This window comes from Pogona vitticeps, chromosome 1 (assembly GCF_051106095.1).
Source record: "Pogona vitticeps strain Pit_001003342236 chromosome 1, PviZW2.1, whole genome shotgun sequence".
In the NCBI taxonomy this organism is placed as follows: domain Eukaryota; kingdom Metazoa; phylum Chordata; class Lepidosauria; order Squamata; family Agamidae; genus Pogona; species Pogona vitticeps.
Genome location: NC_135783.1, coordinates 257645159 through 257665907, shown reverse-complemented (window position 1 = coordinate 257665907; position 20749 = coordinate 257645159). Strand labels below are relative to the sequence as shown.

Here is a 20749-nt window from a genome sequence, read left to right as displayed (position 1 = left end):
TTTCTTGGATTGGAGCAATGAGAATGATACCAGCTATGTGCACCGTGTTGCAAGCAGTATGTGGACCTGCTGGTTCAGGGGGAGAGTCTGGCTGTCCCAGGCACCTGTGGTGCTGATATTTGTATTTGTGTCCCCGGGGATAAAAATACAAATAACCCATGTCTAATTGTGGAAAATTTAAATGGTAACCCAGCTTCCTCATCTGGCATTACTCAAAATGCTGCTATCCTACTGTTGCCTGTCACTGCCACATGGTAAATCTCCTATGCCTTACCATGCAAGGTCATCTTACCCACAGCGCCTTGAACCGTGAAACACAAATTTAGATGAGGAATACATTCAAAACAAACATCTTTTAAATATACCCCTTAGCTTACAATTATGCACACAAAATTTTTCCATATACTGTAGTGTTTGTTGGTTTTCTATGTCTGTTTTTAAAGTTTTAAATGATTTTAATTAATTAGTGGATTTTCAATTATTATTGCACAATTAATTGCTTTTATTTATTTATTGTGCCTTTTGTACTACTTGTTTTCACATTGTGAGTCACCTTGGGTTCCTTTGCTGGGAAAAAGGCAGTCTTTAAAAGATACAACTTACATTTAAAAAAATAGTGAATCTCTCTCTCTCTCTCTCTCTCTCTCTCTCTCTCTCTCTCTCTCTCTCTCTCACTCACTCACACACACACACACACACACACACACACACACACACACACACGGAAGAAAACAACCTGCTTGGGGACTTTGAACCTACTAAAGCAGCAATTGAGATTCAAAAGTCTTACATGCTGGCCTATTCTTTCTTAGAAATAGCAATACAGTTGCTGCTGAGGTGTGACGGGGCTAAGATACATTTACACAGAGCAAGTCAAGTCTGTGAAGGTAGCAGCTGCTGAACACCGCTTTTAAGATGATAATGAGTGAAATACAGGGAGATGTACATATTGAGGTTATTATTTGGTCTAGGTTGTGTTGAGTCATGTCTCTCTGTGTAGGTGGCACTTGGCTGCTGTTTTTCTGATTGAAATTAACTTACCAGACTAGTTTGCAAGAGCTAGTAGCAGGTTGTTCTATTTTATTCACATGGCATGACTGTGTGGGTGCATTCTTACTAGGATATTTGTGTTCACTTCCTATTAATTTACATTCACTTCTGATTGAACAAAATCAATACATCAATGGTATCTAGGGCACTGTGACCACTATTATTGTACTCCCGCTTCTTTAAAGTAACCTAACTGGAACTACTCCTTAATTCAGGAAATCACTTGGCTTGCATGCAAGAGGATATAATGCAATATACCACTAATAGTCATCTCTCTCCCTCCCTCTGCAGGTGATACTGCGTGGCACTGTAAAATGTAGTTCTGGTTAAATAACCGGATAGTGTGTTTTCCACTACACAGCTGATGTACCATAGACAATTTTCTGCTGTGGTTCAGAGGAGTGCACTGAATTCCTCTGGCAGAGATTTTTAAATCCCTTCGTTGTTGTCGTTTAGTTATTTAGTCGTGTCCGACTCTTCTTGACCCCATGGACCAAAGCAAACCAGGCCCTCCTGTCTTCCACTGCCTCCCAGAGTTGGGTCAAATTCATGTTGGTTGCTTTGCAGACACTGTCCAGCCATCTCATCCTCTGTCATCCCCTTCTCCTCTTGCCCCCACACTTTCCTAACATCAGGGTCTTTTCCAGGGAGTCTTCTCTTCTCATGAGATGGCCAAAGTACTGGAGCCTCAGCTTCAGGATCTGTCCTTCCAGTGAACACTCAGGGTTGATCTCCTTTAGAATTGATAGGTTTGTTCTCCTTGCAGTCCAGGGGACTCTCAAGAGCCTCCTCCAGCACCCCAATTCAAAAGCATCAATTCTTCAGTGGTCTGCTTTCTTTATGGTCCAGCTCTCACTTCCATACATCACGACAGGAAAAACCATAGCTTTGATTATTCAGCAAGGTGATGTCTCTGCTTTTTAAGATGCTGTCAAGGTTTGTCATTGCTTTCCTCCCAAGAAGCAGGCGTCTCTTAATTTCGTGGCTGCTGTCTCCATCTGCAGTGATCATGGAGCCCAAGAAAATAAAATCCGTCACTGCCTCCATATCTCCCTCTTCTATTTCCCAGGAGGTGATGGGACCAGTGGCTATGATCTTAGGGTTTTTTATGTTGAGTTTCAGACCATTTTTTGCACTCTCCTCTTTCACCCTCATTACGAGGTTCTTTAATTCCTCCTCACTTTCTGCCATCAGAGTGGTATCATCTGCATATCGGAGGTTGTTGATACATCTTCCGGCAATCTTAATTCTGGCTTGGGATTCCTCCAGTCCAGCCTTCTGCATGATGTATTCTGCATATAAGTTAAATAAGCTGGGGGACAATATACAGCCTTGTCGTACTCCTTTCCCAATTTTGAACCAATCAGTTATTATATATCCAGTGCTAACTGTTGCTTCCTGTCCCACATATAGGTTTCTCAGGATATAAATAAGGTGATGAGGCACTCCCATTTCTTTAAGAACTTGACATAGTTTGCTGTGGTCCACACAGTCAAAGGCTTTTGCATAGTCAATGAAGCAGAAGTAGATATTTTTCTGGAACTCTCTGGCTTTCTCCATAATCCAGCATATGTTAGCAATTTGGTCTCTAGTTCCTCTGCCTCTTCGGAATCCAGCTTGTACTTCTGGGAGTTCTCAGTCTAAATCCCTTACAGAACTACAAATTCCAGGATTCTTTAAGATGGAGCCATGCCAGTTAAGTTGGAATCAAACTCCTAGAGCTGTAGATTTATCCAGAGCCTCGGTAAGCAAAATAGAGGTTCTGCTGGCTTTGACTCCCTCAGAAGGATTAGGTACACAGCTTGAGAATGCTCTTGTTTCCTAGATAGTCAAACAGTGATGGGCAGGAATCAAAAATACACTAAATAGAAATGGGGATAAGTTAAAACAAAACCAAAATTGCCAAGGAAACACATTGGCATTGGCAGATGCAGCAAAAATAAAACAAAGGAATGAAAAACAATCCAAGATGGAGGGCCCCAGAAGCTTTAATTCTGATAAGGAATGTCTAAAGCAAAGAAGCAACACTCCTCACCAACCAATCCAGGCCCTTTTATAGGCTAAAAATTCCTGACCCCCACAAGATATTTTGATTGACAACTGATAGCAGCCACCATGATGCTATTCAATGAAAAAAAATTCCCAGTCTATTTGAGAATCAAAGCATGAAAGAAAGGTTAAACAAAAACGAGAAACATGAAAAAAAGTGAAAATATTGTGTACCCTTCTTTCATTAATACAAACCACTCTTTTTAAAGAGACACTCATTTAGTAATCAATGAATGAATATGAATAAGAGCCTCTTTCATGTGTTTTTTTCCTTTCATGTAAACACAAAAGGCCCATCCCTAGTAATCAGTCATATTTTCATACCCAGGTGCAGTGCTGGGTCTGAAACATACATTGCTGAAGCAACTTATAATACAATTCAATTCTTCAAAAAAAACCCCTGTGGTTTATGATTTTGGGATATTGTGCTTCTGTACCCAATATCATGTCTGCATTACCAGTGGGAAAAAATATGCCAAGCTTTCCATAGCTAAGAGCAGCCTGATTGCTGACAACACCAATGGCAGCAATTAAGATGGTCTACAAGATACCCCTTTGTGCTGACTACCATTCCCAACGTGACACCACACAAGCAAAAATCATTGAGGCTGACTTCTTTTTTCATCAGTTAACCATTTCTCACCCAAATACAAGCAACTCCTAGGGCTGTTTTTCAAAAGTATGCATGGTAGCAAGCAGTAGATGAGTGGTTTTCAAACTTCCCAGAAGCCTTCAACACTTGCTGTTCTGGCCAGGATTTCTTTGAGTTGTAGTCCAAGTACATCTGGGGACCAAGGTTTGAAAACTACTGCTGTAGGCTTGTCTTGACTGCTGTGAGCACAATATATTGGTGCCCTCTTAGGCAACAATAATAAAAATACTGTTTGTTCCTTATACACCTATACAACATTGTACAAAGTACTAAAATGACACAGCCCAACTCCCAACTGTGTAATCAGAATAGTCTTCACTCCCTTCTGTATATTCTGTTCAGTTTGTTCTGAAATACACCTGCCCTGTGCTGGATTCTGATGCAGATGCCATCTCTACAGGCAGTGAGTGTTGCATGACTGAAGCATTCCTCTTTCACAGAGCTGTCACAAAGGTTCCTTCAAGCTGCTCTCTCTATCCCCAGCACAATCTCCCATTGCTCCTTCCCATAGCAAAGTCCAGTGTTAGCAATGAAATTGTAGCAGTCCTCTGAATATGAGGGGGTGCTGATAAGTACTGAGCCTTTCCCAGAAAAAAATGAGCTAGGAAACTATAAATTGCAGTGTGTATTGGCCAATTTGTCTGTATTCAATGGTGCAAAAATCAACTACCTATGATTTTAACTTATCTTTCATGTTCAGGTCCAAAGTGAACATGGCAGCACCTCCAGAAAAGTTCAGTGAGCATAGGACCATAATCAAGTTCCTGTTTTTCCAAGGGAAAGGTGCAAAGCAGATCCATGATGAAATGTCACAAATTATGGGTGACAGTGGACCTTCATATGCAACAGTTAAACGTCGGGTTGTCAATTTTAAAACTGGCCATTTCGGTGTTGAAAGTGAGAAACCCAATGGAAGGCCTGTTTCTATCTCTGTGCCTGCAAATGTGAAAGCCATCCATAACATGATCGTGGAGGATGGCCGAATATCAGCCAAAACGATTACTATACAGTATATCTGAGAATATCTTGTGAGAGAGTTGGTGCCATTATCCACAACAACTTGGAAATGAGAAAGCTGGCAGCAAAGTGGATCCCCAAACTTTTGACAACCGAACAAAAGAGGAAACGTGTGGAGTCATCTGTGGCTGTTTTGGAACATTGTGCAAGAAATGAGTCAGATTTCCTGGGCAAACTGGCACCTGGTGATGAAACACGGATCTACTGTTATGATCCTGAGACAAAGGAACAGTCTAAGGAATGGAGGCACTGTGGTTCCCCCAGGCCAAAGAAGTGCAAAGGTCAGTGCAGAAGCAAATGGCAACAGTTTTTTTGGGATAAGAAGGGAGTTGTGCTGATGGACTACCTCCAACAGGGTTCAAGCATCAATGCAAAATATTACTGTGCTTTATTGATGAAGCCAAAGCAAAACATCAAGGAAAGACATTGAGGAAAGCTCTCCAAAGGTGTCATCCTGTTGCACGACAACACCTTGTCACACACTGCAAGTGAAACAATGACAAAACTGATCTCCTTAGGCTTTCAAGTGATGCCCCATCCACCCTATTCTCCTGACCTGGCTCCTTGTGACTATCATCTGTTTCCCAAACTCCAAAAACACCTAAAGAGACAATGATTTGGGAGTGTTCTGGAGGCAACTAATGCTGCAGATGAGTGGTTACACCAGCAGTCAGAAGAATTTTATTTGCAGGGACTTAAGAAACTGGAGGACAGATATCACAAGTGCATTGACTTCCTGGAGGAATATGTAGAATAGTGTAGCGGTTGCAGCTTCCTAGCTCAATTTTTTTTTCTGGGAAAGGCTCAATACCTATCAGCACCCCCTCATAAGAGGAGAGTGGACATTTATGTTCTATCTTTTTTTAACCATTGCACTTGTATTTCAGCATAAAATACAATGAAAATAAAACACATAAAAAGCTGGGAGAAGCAATGTTCTGCTGTTTGAAATTCTAACACATGCAGTGGTGGTGATACAAGCAAGCCACTGAAAATAACAGCAACTCAGATACATATGTAGAACATCTTGCTCTCTAGAGCAGACCTGGGCAAAGTGCGGCCCGAGGGCCACATATGGCCCACGAGCTACTCCTGTCCGGCCCGCGAACAGTTTTGAACATCAAAACCATTTATAGCTTTTTGTCTAAAGTTGATCAGTTGCTTATCTTTAACATACTGCAAAAAAACCTCTTTAGTATTTGTGAAGATTAGCAAGTTTAAAATAAAAACAATCATAACATCACTGTTTCATTTTATTTTTAAATAACGTTGGTTTGGCCCCCGAACACTGTCCAGATTTTTCATGTGCCCTCCCTATGGAAATTAATTGCCCACCCCTGCTCTAGAGCCTTGTGGCACAGCGGTTAAACTGCTGTACTGCAACCAAAACTGTACTCGTGAGTCCTAGGGTTCAATCCCAGGTAGCTGGCTCAAGATTGACTCAGCCTTCTACTCTTCCCAGATTGGTAAAATGAGTACCCAGCTCGCTGGGGGGGCGCAATGTGTAGCCTGCATAATTAACTTGTAAACTGCCCAGAGAGTGCTTGAAGTGCTGAGGGGCAGTATATAAGCAGCACACTTTGCTTTGCTTTTAGACAGGCAATTTTTTGTGTGAGCTGGAGAGGAAGGTTAGCCAGCATAATTTTTTAACATGAACATTTTCAAACATTTACAAAATCAGTCTTTAGCAATATCAGACAAAATGGGAATACATACCTGAACATAGCCATAGGAGCTATTCTGGTAAATATGGAATAGCTTGAGCATATGCTTGTTTTTGCTTCTATCAATGAAATTTGTTGTGCTTCCAGCTGAACTTCCTAAAATGCATTTTCACAGTGTCATCAATCATCATGCAGTCATTCGAACACACACACACACACACACACACACACACACACACACACACACACACACACACACACACACACACAAAGGTTCCCCTTGTTCTTTCTGAGCCTAGCTGCAGTATTCAAAGTTGCTGCAGGCAAGGGTGTGTGTGACTTTTTTCTAGCAATAGTATATTTTTCATGAGCTATTTGTCTTGCATTTGAGTCCAGGCTTGATTTTACATGGACAGCTGAGACCCATTAGTTTTAGAGAAGTCCTGTTCCAGCTAGAGGTATAAACTATCAGAGCTGGATTATTGATAAGGATCAACAACGCTGTCTGGATTTCTGGGCTGTCCTTCAAGGCTATGGAGAGCATTGTGATAAGTGCTTAAACATGAAAGTTTACTACTAAACAGCTATCCATAAGTCATATTATTCTTTTCAGTTCTGTGAGTATTCCTGAGAATTCTGGGAACTGGAGACTGAAAAGTAACACTTTCAAGTTCTACCCTTCTGCTGCTGTTGAGCATTCATGTCTTGTATCTGGTTCTTCACAGTTTCCTTATAGCATCAGTGTTTCTAGTCTGCAACTCATAGAGCAGGGCTTCTGTGTGTGCTGTCTTGTTTCTCTTTGACAGGAATGTTGAAAGAGGAAACAAACTGGTAGAATAACAGTGGAGGTTTAGCCAGTCATGGTTGTCAAGCCACAGTTATGATTTGGTAATCTGTTGTAATCTCACAAAATGCAGAACATAACATATGGAAAGCTGGACTAAATTCAGATGAAGGATGAATAAACATTGGTGGGACAAATATTGCTAATTTAAGAAATGCCCACAATGCATTACTGACAGAAAGCAGAAGTGATGTGAAACAAATTCTGGTGAAGGCGAAAAAAGAAAGTGCAAACCCAGGATTGCTTTTAACATTAAGAAAACAAAAATCAGGACTACAAAAAAAAACACAACACCACATAATGTTTATGTGGAGAATAAAGAAACTGAAATGTTCAAAGATTTAGTATACCTCAGATCAGTCATCAAATCAAATGCAGACTGCAGCCAAGAAACCAGAAGAACAATTGAGACTTTGGGAGAGCTATGAAAGGATCATCAAATGCAAAGATGTGTCGTTGGAGATCAAGGGCAAGATCATCAGAATAATTGTATTTTCATTTATTATGTACAGATGTGATAGCTGGCCAGTGAAGAAGGCTGACAGGAAAAATATCAGTTCATTTGAAATACAGTGTGGGAGGAGAACTTTGTAAATACCTTGGACAACCAGAAAGAAACAAGTGGATTCTAGAACATATTGATTGTGAACTCTCCATAGACATAAAACTGATGAAACTGGTGCTACTGTACTTTGGACACATCATGTAAAGACAAAACTCTCTGGAAAAGACAATAATGGTAGGAAAAAACTGAAGGCAGCAGGAAAAGTAGAAGACCAAATGTGAAGTGGAGTGACTTCATAAAGAAACAATAAGCTTCAGTTTGCAAGAGCTGAGCAGGGCTGTTAGTGATGCGACCTTTTGGAGTCCACATTAATAATCATGCTGTGCTGTTAAGTCATTTCTGACTTATAGCTACCTTTTTCAGGGTTTTCAGGTAGAGAATACTCACAAGTGGCTTACCATTCCCTTCTTCTGGGGGCATCTTGAGACCACACAGGCTGGCTCTACTCACAGGGGACGCAGTGGGGAATTGAACTCCCAACCTCTGGCTCTGCAGTGACTGAAACTACTGAGCTATCCAGCCAGCCAGCCAGCCAGTCACTCATAGGGTCACCATAAGTTGATAACATATGGCAACAATAAAAATGTGTTGTAAGGTGCCAAACACCAGCACTGACCCCTGCCCAGTCAAAGGTATTTGAAGGCTACAAAACTGCAGGGGAATGCAGTATTGGTGAAAGCTAACCCATCCATCATTCCAAGAGTGGACCAACTCATTTGGGACCTGTCAGAGATGTTGGGTGTCACAGAGCTGCAAACAGAGGAGTATATTCTGGGGGCTGAAGTGGACACCATCCCTTTTCCTCAGCCTCTGCCCCTGGACACAGGAACCCTGGAACTGGAATGGATGCAGTCCTTCTTTCCTTGCCTCTGAATGCCCGGAAGCTGCCCAAGAACTCTTGCCAGCACTCATCATCCTTCCCAGATCAACACAGCCAAAGCACAAAGAATGGGCTCCAGCTCCTCCAGTGCTGACAAGAAAACTAGGCCACAGCTTGAAAATGGCAGGAGGAGACACTTAACTCTTTGGGGTGGTGAGGTTTAATTGTTTTAATGAGCAAATTGACCAATTAAAGCTTTACGTGAGTACCTGGTGTGGAACATTTTTTATAGTGCCAGCCCTTAACAAGAAGGACACACTTGTTTTCATGTGGAATGTAGTCTTCGAGATGTTTCCGGATTGCAGCTCTATTTGACCAAAATCAATATAGCCTGTGGTGAAGCATCACGAATTTAGAGGCCCAACCATGATCATGCCTGCTCTGATGAGTGACAGCTGTTGTTTATTCAAATAATAATTGATATAGCTAGCACTTCCTTCAGCATCTCAAAAAGGCACACTATATATCAAGGTTTTGCTCGTATGCAAATTCTGTCAGTCAACAGGAAAAGAAAAACAGGTGATTTTGAATCAGTTAAAAACCTCTAGCCTGTTGGAAACCCCAACACACCTCTGCTTTTTGAGCTCATCAACCCTTTCAGTAGCCATACTAATTCCTATGCTTCAGGGCAGTACTGTGAAAGGAGTATGTTCAAGTGCATTCTTGAAGCAAACAGCCTGCCCATTCCCAAGTGTTGTTCTATGTAGCCACCTAGAGGTTATGTGCAGATGTTGCCCTAGAGTGTATTACTGAATGAGTGAAGTTACTGAATGGAGCACCTGGTGATATACGTGAACTTGTGTATCAAAATGCAAGGGAAACTGATGCTGTGAAAACACATCAAGGAAGAGAGAAAGATGGGAGCCATCGTGGGGCTCAGAGCAGCAAAGCAAATGATCAAACTAGGCAATGCAACAAACGATCATATGGTGTCTATTCGCGAAGGCTTTCACAGCCGGGATCTAATGGTTGTTGTGGGTTTTTCAGGCTCTTTGGCCGTGTTCTGAAGGTTGTTCTTCCTAACGTTTCGCTAGTCTCTGTGGCTGGCATCTTCAGAGGACAGCACTCTGTGCTCAAGAAGTGCTGTCCTCTGAAGATGCCGGCCACAGAGACTGGCGAAACGTTAGGAAGAACAACCTTCAGAACACGGCCAAAGAGCCTGAAAAACCCACAACAACCATATGGTGTCTATTCAGTTCTGATTTATAATGACACTTTTCAGAATTTTCTAGGTGTAAAGTTTATTCAGAAAAAGTTTGCCGTTCCCTTCTTCATGGGGTGCTGTGCTACTAAGTAACTTGCCCAGGCTACACAAGCTGGCTCTTCTCAGTAGGCACAGCTCAAAATCACAGCCTGGCATCCCATGGGAGGGATTTCAACAATCCAACTGTTGCAGTGATTATTTAACAGAAAATACACCTGATTGTCTTTTACTTTTCTGAGATGCAAATTGGTCTTTATTGTGACATGTAACTATTTCTCAATATGGCTAAGGGTGGATGAGTGAGAAGGATACCAGGCAACCCTATACATATCTACCCAGAAGCAAAACTCAGATATATCATGCAATTTTCTCCCAGACAAACTGCTACAGAAGTGTGATCAACACTTTGTTCTAGCCATTCCTACATTCACTTATATTTAAGGTAATTTGTGAAGAAGTACGTGAACAAGAGACACTTGATTCAGAGTATTGGGTTGATGGACTTGGAGGGAGGTGGTGATATTAGGATTGTGACTGAAAGTCATACTGTTCTGTGTACAATTTATAATGGAGCCTCCATTGTACATACAAATATCATACACAGTTTCCTCAGGCAGAATTATGAATGAGCAGAGGATAGAGCTAATGGACACAATCCTCAGCCTATTATCCCATATGCAAGTTTCCTCAGTTTCAATGTGTTGGCTTAACAGAGAATTTTCTTTCTAGAGTTGAAGCTAGAACTAGGGACTGTTGTTCATTTTTGCTTTTGTATTTTGTAAAAATCTGCTTCCTTTTTAGCCTAGTCTTCGGTTCTTCCGTCTCAGTGCTCTGCGAGTTCATTTTGATTTGAATCATATGGCTTTCAGTGAAGCTCAGTCACATCATCATGTAAACAGAGGCTAATGTAATGGCATGTCCCCAAGTAGACATCAATTAAGGAGGAAATACTCCTTCTTCATGGATTGCTGCCTTGTCGTGGCGAAGGGGCTTGAGTAACTCAGAGAAACTATGGGCTATGCCGTGCAGGGACACCCAAGACGGACAGGACATAGTGGAGAGTTCCGACTAAACGCAATCCACCTGGAGTAGGAAATGGCAAGCCACTCCAGTATCTTTGCCAAGAACGCCCCATGATCAGAAACAAAAGGCTAAAAGATATGACGCTGGAAGATGGGCCCCTCAGGTCGGAAGGCGTCCAACATGCTACTGAGGAAGAGCGGAGGACAAGTACAAGTAGCTCCAGAGCTAATGAAGTGGTTGGGCCAAAGCCGAAAGGACGCTCAGCTGTGGACGTGCCTGGAAGTGAAAGGAAAATCCAATGCTGCAAAGAAAAATACTGCATAGGAACCTGGAATGTAAGATCTATGAACACTGGGAAGCTGGAGGTGGTCAAACAGGAGATGGCAAGAATAAACATCGACATCCTGGGCATCAGTGAACTAAAATGGACAGGAATGGGCGAATTCAGCTCAGATGATTATCATATCTACTATTGTGGACAAGAATCCCATAGAAGGAATGGAGTAGCCCTCATAGTCAACAAAAGAGTGGGAAGAGCTGTAATGGGATACAATCTCAAAAATGATAGAATGATGTCAATACGAATCCAAGGCAGACCATTCAACATCACAATAATCCAAGTTTATGCACCAACCAGCATTGCTGAGGAGACTGAAATTGAACAATTCTATGAAGATTTACAACACCTTCTAGAACTGACACCAAAGAAAGATGTTCTTCTCATTCTAGGGGACTGGAATGCTAAAGTAGGGAGCCAAGAGATAAAAGGAACAACAGGGAAGTTTGGCCTTGGAGTTCAGAACGAAGCAGGACAAAGGCTAATAGAGTTTTGTCAAGAGAATAAGCTGGTCATCACAAACACTCTTTTCCAACAACACAAGAGGCGACTCTATACATGGAAATCACCAGATGGGCAATATCGAAATCAGATTGATTATATTCTCTGCAGCCAAAGATGGAGAAGCTCTATACAGTCAGCAAAAACAAGACCTGGAGCTGACTGCGGTTCTGATCATCAGCTTCTCATAGCAAAATTCAAGCTTAGACTGAAGAGATTAGGAAAAACCACTGGGCCACTCAGGTATAATCTAAACCAAATCCCTTATGAATACACAGTGGAAGTAAAGAACAGATTTAAGGAACTCGATTTGGTGGACAGAGTGCCTGAAGAACTTTGGATAGAGGCTCGTAACATTGTCCAGGAGGCAGCAACGAAAACCATCCCAAAGAAAAGGAAATGCAAGAAAGCAAAGTGGCTGTCCAACAAGGCCTTAGAAATAGCAGAGAGGAGAAGGGAAGCAAAATGCAAGGGAGATAGGGAAAGTTACAGAAACTTGAATTCAGACTTCCAAAGAATAGCAAGGAGAGACAAGAGGGCCTTCTTAAATGAACAATGCAAAGAAATAGAGGAAGATAACAGAAAAGGAAAGACCAGAGATCTGTTCAGGAAAATTGGACATATTAGAGGAACATTTTGCGCAAAGATGAACATGATAAAAGACAAAAATGGGAGGGACCTAACAGAAGCAGAAGACGTCAAGAAGAGGTGGCAAGAATACACAGAGGAATTATATCAGAAAGATGTGGATATCCCGGACAACCCAGACAATGTAGTTGCTGACCTTGAGCCAGACATCCTGGAGAGCGAAGTCAAGTGGGCCTTAGAAAGCCTGGCTAACAACAAGGCCAGTGGAGGTGATGGCATTCCAGTTGAACTATTTAAAAGCTTGAAAGATGATGCTGTTAAGGTGCTACATTCAATATGCCAGCAAGTTTGGAAAACTCAACAGTGGCCAGAGGACTGGAAAAGATCAGTCTACATCCCAATCCCAAAGAAAGGCAGTGCCAAAGAATGCTCCAACTACCGTACAATTGCACTCATTTCGCACGCTAGCAAGGTTATGCTCAAAATCCTACAAGGTAGGCTTCAGCAGTATGTGGACCGAGAACTCCCAGAAGTACAAGCTGGATTCCGAAGAGGCAGAGGAACTCGAGACCAAATTGCTAACTTGCGCTGGATTATGGAGAAAGCCAGAGAGTTCCAGAAAAATATCTACTTCTGCTTCATTGACTATGCGAAAGCCTTTGACTGTGTGGACCACAGCAAACTATGGCAAGTTCTTAAAGAAATGGGAGTGCCTGACCACTTTATCTGTCTCCTGAGAAACCTATATGTGGTACAGGAAGCAACAGTTAGAACTGGTCATGGAACAACTGAGTGGTTCAAAATTGGGAAAGGAGTACGGCAAGGCTGTATATTGTCCCCCAGCTTATTTAACTTATATGCAGAATACATCATGCGGAAGGCTGGACTGGAAGAAACCCAAGCCGGAATTAAGATTGCCGGAAGAAATATCAACAACCTCCGATATGCAGATGATACCACTCTGATGGCAGAAAGTGAGGAGGAATTAAAGAACCTTGTGATGAGAGTGAAAGAGGAGAGTGCAAAAAACGGTCTGAAACTCAACATCAAAAAAACTAAGATCATGGCCACTGGTCCCATCACCTCCTGGGCAATAGAAGGGGAAGATATGGAGGCAGTGTCAAATTTTATCTTCCTGGGCTCCATGATCACTGCAGATGGAGACAGCAGCCCTGAAATTAAAAGGCGCCTTCTTCTTGGGAGGAAAGCGATGACAAATCTGGACAGCATCTTGAAAAGCAGAGACATCACCTTGCCAACAAAAGTCCGAATAGTCAAAGCTATGGTTTTTCCTGTCGTGATGTATGGAAGTGAGAGCTGGACCATAAAGAAAGCAGACCGCCGAAGAATTGATGCCTTTGAATTGTGGTGCTGGAGGAGGCTCTTGAGAATCCCCTGGACTGCAAGGAGAACAAACCTATCAGTTGTAAAGGAAATCAACCCTGAGTGCTCACTGGAAGGACAGATCCTGAAGCTGAGGCTCCAGTACTTTGGCCATCTAATGAGAAGAAAAGACTCCCTGGAAAAGACCCTGATGTTGGGAAAGTGTGATGGCAAGAGGAGAAGGGGACGACCGAGGATGAGATGGCTGGACAGTGTCTGCGAAGCAACCAACATGAACCTGACACAACTCTGGGAGGCAGTAGAAGACAGGAGGGCCTGGCGTGCTCTGGTCCATGGGGTCACGAAGAGTCGGACACGACTAAACGACTAAACACACAAGGAGGAAATAACAGTACTGTTTTAATAATAATAATACATACCAGCTTCTTCAGAGGCCAGTTTGTGATCTGAAAATTCAACCCAGAAAAACGTTGGTGCCACATTAATTATATCTGCTAACACATGTTCAACTTGAATGTTCAGTTTTCACGCCTAATTGCATTGTCTTCAACCATAAGTATTAACAGCACTGAAGATTTATTTTCACCCTGGATAAAGAGGTAGAGAGTGCAATTATATTCTACCACAAATAATGTTGTATGTTTCTTTCTGTCTGAAAAAAAAAATCACATAACTGAAATTTACCCTTGTTTCCTGCCATACGTCATCTGCATTGCACTGCCAAATCATTGCAGTTTTATTATCCTTACCATCTCATCCCTTCCCCATGACCCCACATGATTAAATTAGAATATACACAAAGATAATATAGTCCTCTTTTTTTTGCCTTAAAAGAGAATATTGGTAAATTCTTTCCAGCTCTTTGATTTTTGAAAAGTTCTAGAGATGTAATGTTTACACGGGTTTGATTTCCTTCAGGAGGAGGCCATTGGAGACCTATTGGCCTTTTGTCCTTTTTAAATTTATTTACAAATATAAAAGTTGGACAAAGATGGTGGCACAGCTTAAAAACCACTTCAGTAGATGGCCAAAGCCACTGTTTCCAGACAGGTACTGAAACAAAGGCAACCAGCTCTTCAGAATGCTTCTAGAGCTTTCTCTGAGTTTTTTGTTTTGTTTGTTTTTGTTTTTCCAACTCCATCTCAGATTTGCTTCCGCTTGTCCTCACAGATAGCTTGTTCCATAACTGGCTGGCTGGCTAGAGGGTAAAATAAGGATGTCTTCTCCAAACATCTCCTATCTTTCTTACATACACGTTCTCTAATAAAATATGTCCCTGGTGACTTTGCTTTTGTCTCTTAAAAGGGCCACCAGCAGTACAGCTGGCTCCATTAATTCTCTCCTGTCCAAACCAGGATTTTCATACTTTATTTTACACCCAACATCATCCCACACTACACAAACTCACAGGAGATGACGAGACATTCTTCCCACCTGCCAGTCCAATGTGGGGCTACATATGGCAGAGCTCCAGATAAAGAAAATACTATTTGGTGTTGGCTTAAAACATAGTTCCTGAAAGTGAAATAAAACCTGTTGGATCTCCTTAAGAAAAACTTCAGTGTACAGCAAGGTCTCCCAACATTTTGTAGCCAGTCAAAGCTATCTTGATATTGTAAAGGAAATGACCAAAGGGCAAGGAGGGCAGAAGGAAGTCCAGAAACTCAAATACCATCATATAAGCCAACTAATAATACTGAAGCCAGAGTTTAGGATGTTAACTTTAAAAATAAATTGTTATTGTTACAATGTTTGAATAGTTGTTACATATTGCAGTGTTTAAAAAGTAGCATATTGGATAACTTGTATTTTTCCTTCAGTTTAAAAAAAGTATTGCTAAGAGAAAGGTAGAAAATTTGAAAAGCTCTGTTAAAATGCCTCTGAAATTGGCTTTAAAAGTAACTTTTCAAAGTAATCAGAAAATGTTAATTTTTGCATCAATAAAATGAATTTGATCCTACTTGTTACTTCACTTTGAAATGCAACGTTGAAACACACCCATTAGTCCAAGAAACTAACTGCTCCCAAATAACCACTTTGGTTGTAACTTATTACTTTCAGTCTCAGGACTGAAGTTTATGGAGCTAGGTTTTTGTAAATCCCAACTGTCCATTGTGAGCAAATTGGATCAGTAAATCTGTCACAAACCTTTAAGTGCAGGGAGAGGAAAGCCTATACTCTTCATTCTCAGTGTGCTTAATGTTTCTCCTTTCTCACAAATATGAATGAGGAAGATGTATTATTTATTATTTATTTATTTATTATTTGATTTCCTGTGTTCAGGACTCAATGTTTGAACTACCATGCACTTAGCTGGAAGTAATATAATGGGTTTTATTACCGAACAAATATGCATAGGACTGCATCTTCCTAATTGAATTCTTTATTACAATATTATTATGAAATACTAATTGTCAGAAAGCTGTGAATTAAATAGAGCCTTACTTTTCTCTCTCCCTGTCCAGAATGTTGTTCTCCAAGCCTTTAGAAGAACAGAAAGCATCTCGGATGATAAACTGGACACAGGGAGAAAACTGTAAGTTTTTGTGTGTGATGATCTAGGATTATACAGTAAAAATAGGAGAGGAAGCTATGAATTGAAGACACCTATTCTTTATATGCATAATAATTGTGTACAGATTCAATTAATTGTCTGCATTATAGGAAATCCAGGAAACAATTCTTTAAATAGTTAAATGAGTTACAAACTGGGTTCTTACCATTATATTCATATTTTGTAAATATTGCTTTGATGAAATTCTATTGTAGTTTGGTTGTAGGATGCAGCAGTTCAAATCTCTCTCTTCCCCTGCTTTTTAAAATATGATTGTTTCAGAGGATCTAGTAACACCAGTGAACCTGCATCAGTCTCAAAGGAGATCCCGGAAGAGAATCTGCACAGTAATGACACTGACGAAGCATTTCAAGGGGAATTTCCATATTGCACAGGAGAAATTGACTTCTTCACTTCTCGAAAGAAAAAAGGAAAGGTAACCCCACCATGTCGATGTCAAAGACAATAAGAACTTCTGCTGACATTTTATTTCCATGTTTTGTTCCAAAACATGGAAATGAATCTTATTTTTGCTTCATTTTTGGTGAGTATCTGCACTCAAGGTCTGGGTTGAGCGCCGAGAAAGAATTTTGCAAACACATCTGCAGAAATGAATATACCTAAAAATTAGTAGAGAACTACTATGATGTAAGGGGTCACATTATTGTAAATGGATTCAGGAGAGCTGTGTTCAAATCTCCATTCAGCCATGGAAACTCACTAGGCATGCACCCTTTGAACATTTCACATACCTCAAAAGCCCTATTATGATGCCACAACTTGGAAGTGACTTGACATAAGAGTAACAATGAAAATGAGTAGTCTAGATACAATTATGCTTTCATTCACATATTTGTATCTTATAGATTGATTTTGTGTGTGTTTGTTCAGAGGTAGGTTTCATTGAGCAAGCAAATATAAACACAGCTTGCTCAAACATAGAAGAGGTATGTCTCACTGAAATTTGTTGTGTTTATACACAACTGCTATTATATACTAAGGACTGAAAACTAGATAATACAGCTAACGTGCTGTCAGCTTCTAATTGTCAAGCTGGTGTTTCATACAGTTGTATCTTCAATCCTAAATGTGTATGTGGGCATTGATTTATTTTGGACATTAAAGAGCTATTTCAGCAGTCATTATCATCTAGATAAATTCAACAGTAACCTTCTTTGGTTGTACAGCGGTGCCCCACTTGACGATGACCCCGCGTTACGACGAAATCGCCTAACGATGAGTTTTTTACAATCGCTATAGCAATCGCAAATGATGATTCCTATGGGGTTTTTCGCTTAACAATGAATAGTTCCCTGCTTTGGGAACCTTTTTTTTTTTTTTTTTTTTGCTGAACAACAATTAGAAACAGCTGGTTGGTGATTCTCAGAATGGCTCCCTGCTGTTTTCTGGACCGATTTCCGGAAGACAGCAATCGAAAATGGCTTCCCCTATGGAGGATCTTCACAAAACGAGCAGGTATTTCCCCCATTGGAACACATTAACCGGTGTTCAATGCATTCCAATGGGTTTTTTACTTTTGCATGACGACAATTTCGCTTTACAGCGATTTTAACGGAATGGATTAATTAATTAATTAATTAATTAATTAATTAATTAATTAATTAATTAATTAATTAATTAATTAATTAATTAATTAATTCTATTTATACCCCGCCTATCTGGTCATTTCAACCACTCATTATCATCGTCATGCAGGGCACCACTGTACATCCTCTAATAGCACAAGAGACCGCAAGTGTAGCCTTGTTCACAGATGTAGCTACAGCTACCTAGTCACATTTCCAGTAGCTGAAAAATAAAAGTGTTGTCATAATCATTGTCATAAATCTATAGATTTACCTTAATATTTCCCTCTACTGCTCCACTGCTGCAATTGCTCACAGTTAGTCCAAGTAAATGTGTATAACCACAAAGCAATGCTGTGCTGAAAATTTCTTCTGTGATATTTTCAACCATTCACTTTCAAATTCATTAAAAAACACATTTTGGGAAAAAAGTCAAGAATTTCAACAGAGAAGAAATTACTGAGACATTCTGCTGGGTGAGGCTTACGATTCTTGTGCTTGCTTTACTTATGAGGTGGCTGAAGATGTATGTCAATGTACTGGCTTTTATTGTATCATCATCTTTGGAGCAGTTGGCAGCCTCCCCAGCCTCCCAACACATCAATCAAAGGCCAAGGAAAGACAACATGAAATAAATAATCCAACAGGGCTTTTTCAGGTCTGGAGGGGTGGGAAACCAGAAGATCTGCAGACTGATGAGGTGATGTGCAAGAGAAACACAAAAAAGCCAAACAAAATCAGCACTTATGGCCAGCTTGCAATGTTGTTGAAAACTCAGAATGTCACCAAAACAAATTCTAAAGTGCCCTGGGAATGAGGCAGAAAAATGACCATAACTTGAATAGGCAATAAGACTTTTTGGGATTTGGATGGCTAATTATGGCAGAACACTGGTTTCCCCATTTTACTAGAGCTGGACACAATACTGATCTAGCTTGTGTCTGATATTGGATGTATAAGAAAGGAATAGTATCGTAAGCATCCTCTGCAATAGAGGCATAATGTATAATGATGTTTCCAAAATGTAATTTTTAAAAAATAACTGAAACATTTGTGTGACCAGCAAAGGAAGCCCCCAAACCCAGGCTCTCCACAAGTCCCTGATGTAAGCTCTCCAGTTCCTGCCTTACGACAGGGACCTATAAGGAGTCTGGGGCAAAATAATGTGGTATGGAAGCCCAACTACTCAAAAGCAAGGCAGTGTGCCGAAGCAACAGTCCAGACACAGATTTTTTAAAAGAGGTGATAATGCAGGAAGGTGCATTTGCCTCTGGACTTCCTATTACTCCTCTTCAAAACTGTTTGTGTGTGTGTTGTATCCCAGTCTCTTCATATTATCTAAACCATTAAAAAAAAGATTGAAATAGCATGTGAGAAGCAACATGGCCCCCAGATCCTATAGACGCAAGCACTGAATTGTTTACCTTTTTTTGGATTATATATCTTAGAATTCCTTGAGAAGCAACAAATTTTGGAAACTTTAGTCTAAAAAAAAAGAAATTTCTTCTCTCTTTATATAGTCCTAGAGTTCTGATGTATCTTATCTAAAGGACCTTTTCTTGATTGCAGTTTATTAAGGTCCCTTGTGCCATCCATCCTGGAGTCATATTTGATGTCATGAGCAACAAATGGAATCTTCCAGCACCCAACCTGGTTGTCTCTTTGGTCGGAGAAGAAGAAAACTTCCTGATGAAACCATGGTTACGTGATACTTTAAGGAAAGGACTGGTCAAAGCTGCTGAAAGCACTGGTTGGTTCCACTTTTAGAACAATAGCATCTCTTTCACGTCTGTGTTCAGTACATTTCCTACATGTTGTGAAACAGTAGATTCCTTGAAGATTCCACATACTAAAAAAGTGACTCTTGAAAAGAATTCAAAATTAGAAGGTTTAGAACATTGGTGATTCAATATGTTAAGCTTTCTGAAGATGAGGTCATGTGACTGACATGGAGCCTATTAGGAATTGAATTAGCATGAGTGAATTTGGGTTAAATATAACCTTAGTTTTAACTTTGATCCAATATTAAACAGGATGTGGCCTCAATAAATGTTCTCAAATTAGTGATTTGGTTTCATTTGTGAAGAGTATTCTCTGTGCATAGATTTGGTCAGAATATGTTGAGTCAGTACTGACTCATGGCAAAAGAAATAAATAACTATGATCTCTCTGTCAATAGTATTGTAACCCAAAAGAAGAATAAGAACAATCTTATTATGTTTTCAGCTCCTTACTTTTGAGACAACCTTAGCAGAAAAATAACCTATGAAGTCTGTTGTAGCAACGATGGGAAAGATACAACCCTCCAGGGGATGCCGGACTGCAACTCCCACCTCTTCCCAATTTTGACAATGTCAATTAGAGGCTGATGGTGTTTATAGACCAATTATGAGTCACACAATCCAAATCGCTGGAGTACAGAATAGAATAGCAGAAATAGGCAATACAATGCTACTCATGTTTGAATAGAAAAAATGCCTAGTGAATTTAGTGGGATTTACTTCTAGCTAGGCACAGGTCTGCAATCTCAAACTTATTCTGTCTTCCTCCTCATCCCTTGGAAACCACTAGAGCAGAGTATGTTTCTCACAACTCTGTCTGACATAAAAAATGTGAGAAGTGTACAGTTCAAACTTAGGTTGAGAACAACAAGGAAAACCATGAGAGTTTGTTGACATTTTTGGTATGGCCAAGTTCACTATCTGGATTTCTGACTTACAATATCCTTATTCATGAACTTGCCATCCTAGTGCTATCTAACCCAACCTTTTTCAATCTGGTTCCAGCTGATTAGGGTCAATTTAAAAGACATATAGGAAAGTGTTGGCTCCACAGGAAATGCAGCCAAGATTTCAACTTTGCAAAAAGTAAAACAGAACCCTACATTTATG

General features: G+C 40.5%; 1 protein-coding gene across 1 annotated transcript in view; it reads left to right on the top strand.

The window, feature by feature from the left end:
• The window catches only part of TRPM5 (transient receptor potential cation channel subfamily M member 5), a 79018-nt gene that overhangs the window by 9930 nt on the left and 48339 nt on the right, over window positions 1-20749 (top strand). The window contains exons 2-4 of the mRNA XM_078387296.1: window positions 16184-16254; window positions 16555-16708; window positions 19428-19608. Of these exons, the coding sequence (XP_078243422.1) occupies window positions 16184-16254; window positions 16555-16708; window positions 19428-19608 (406 nt within the window). The remainder of the gene's footprint in view (window positions 1-16183; window positions 16255-16554; window positions 16709-19427; window positions 19609-20749) is intronic.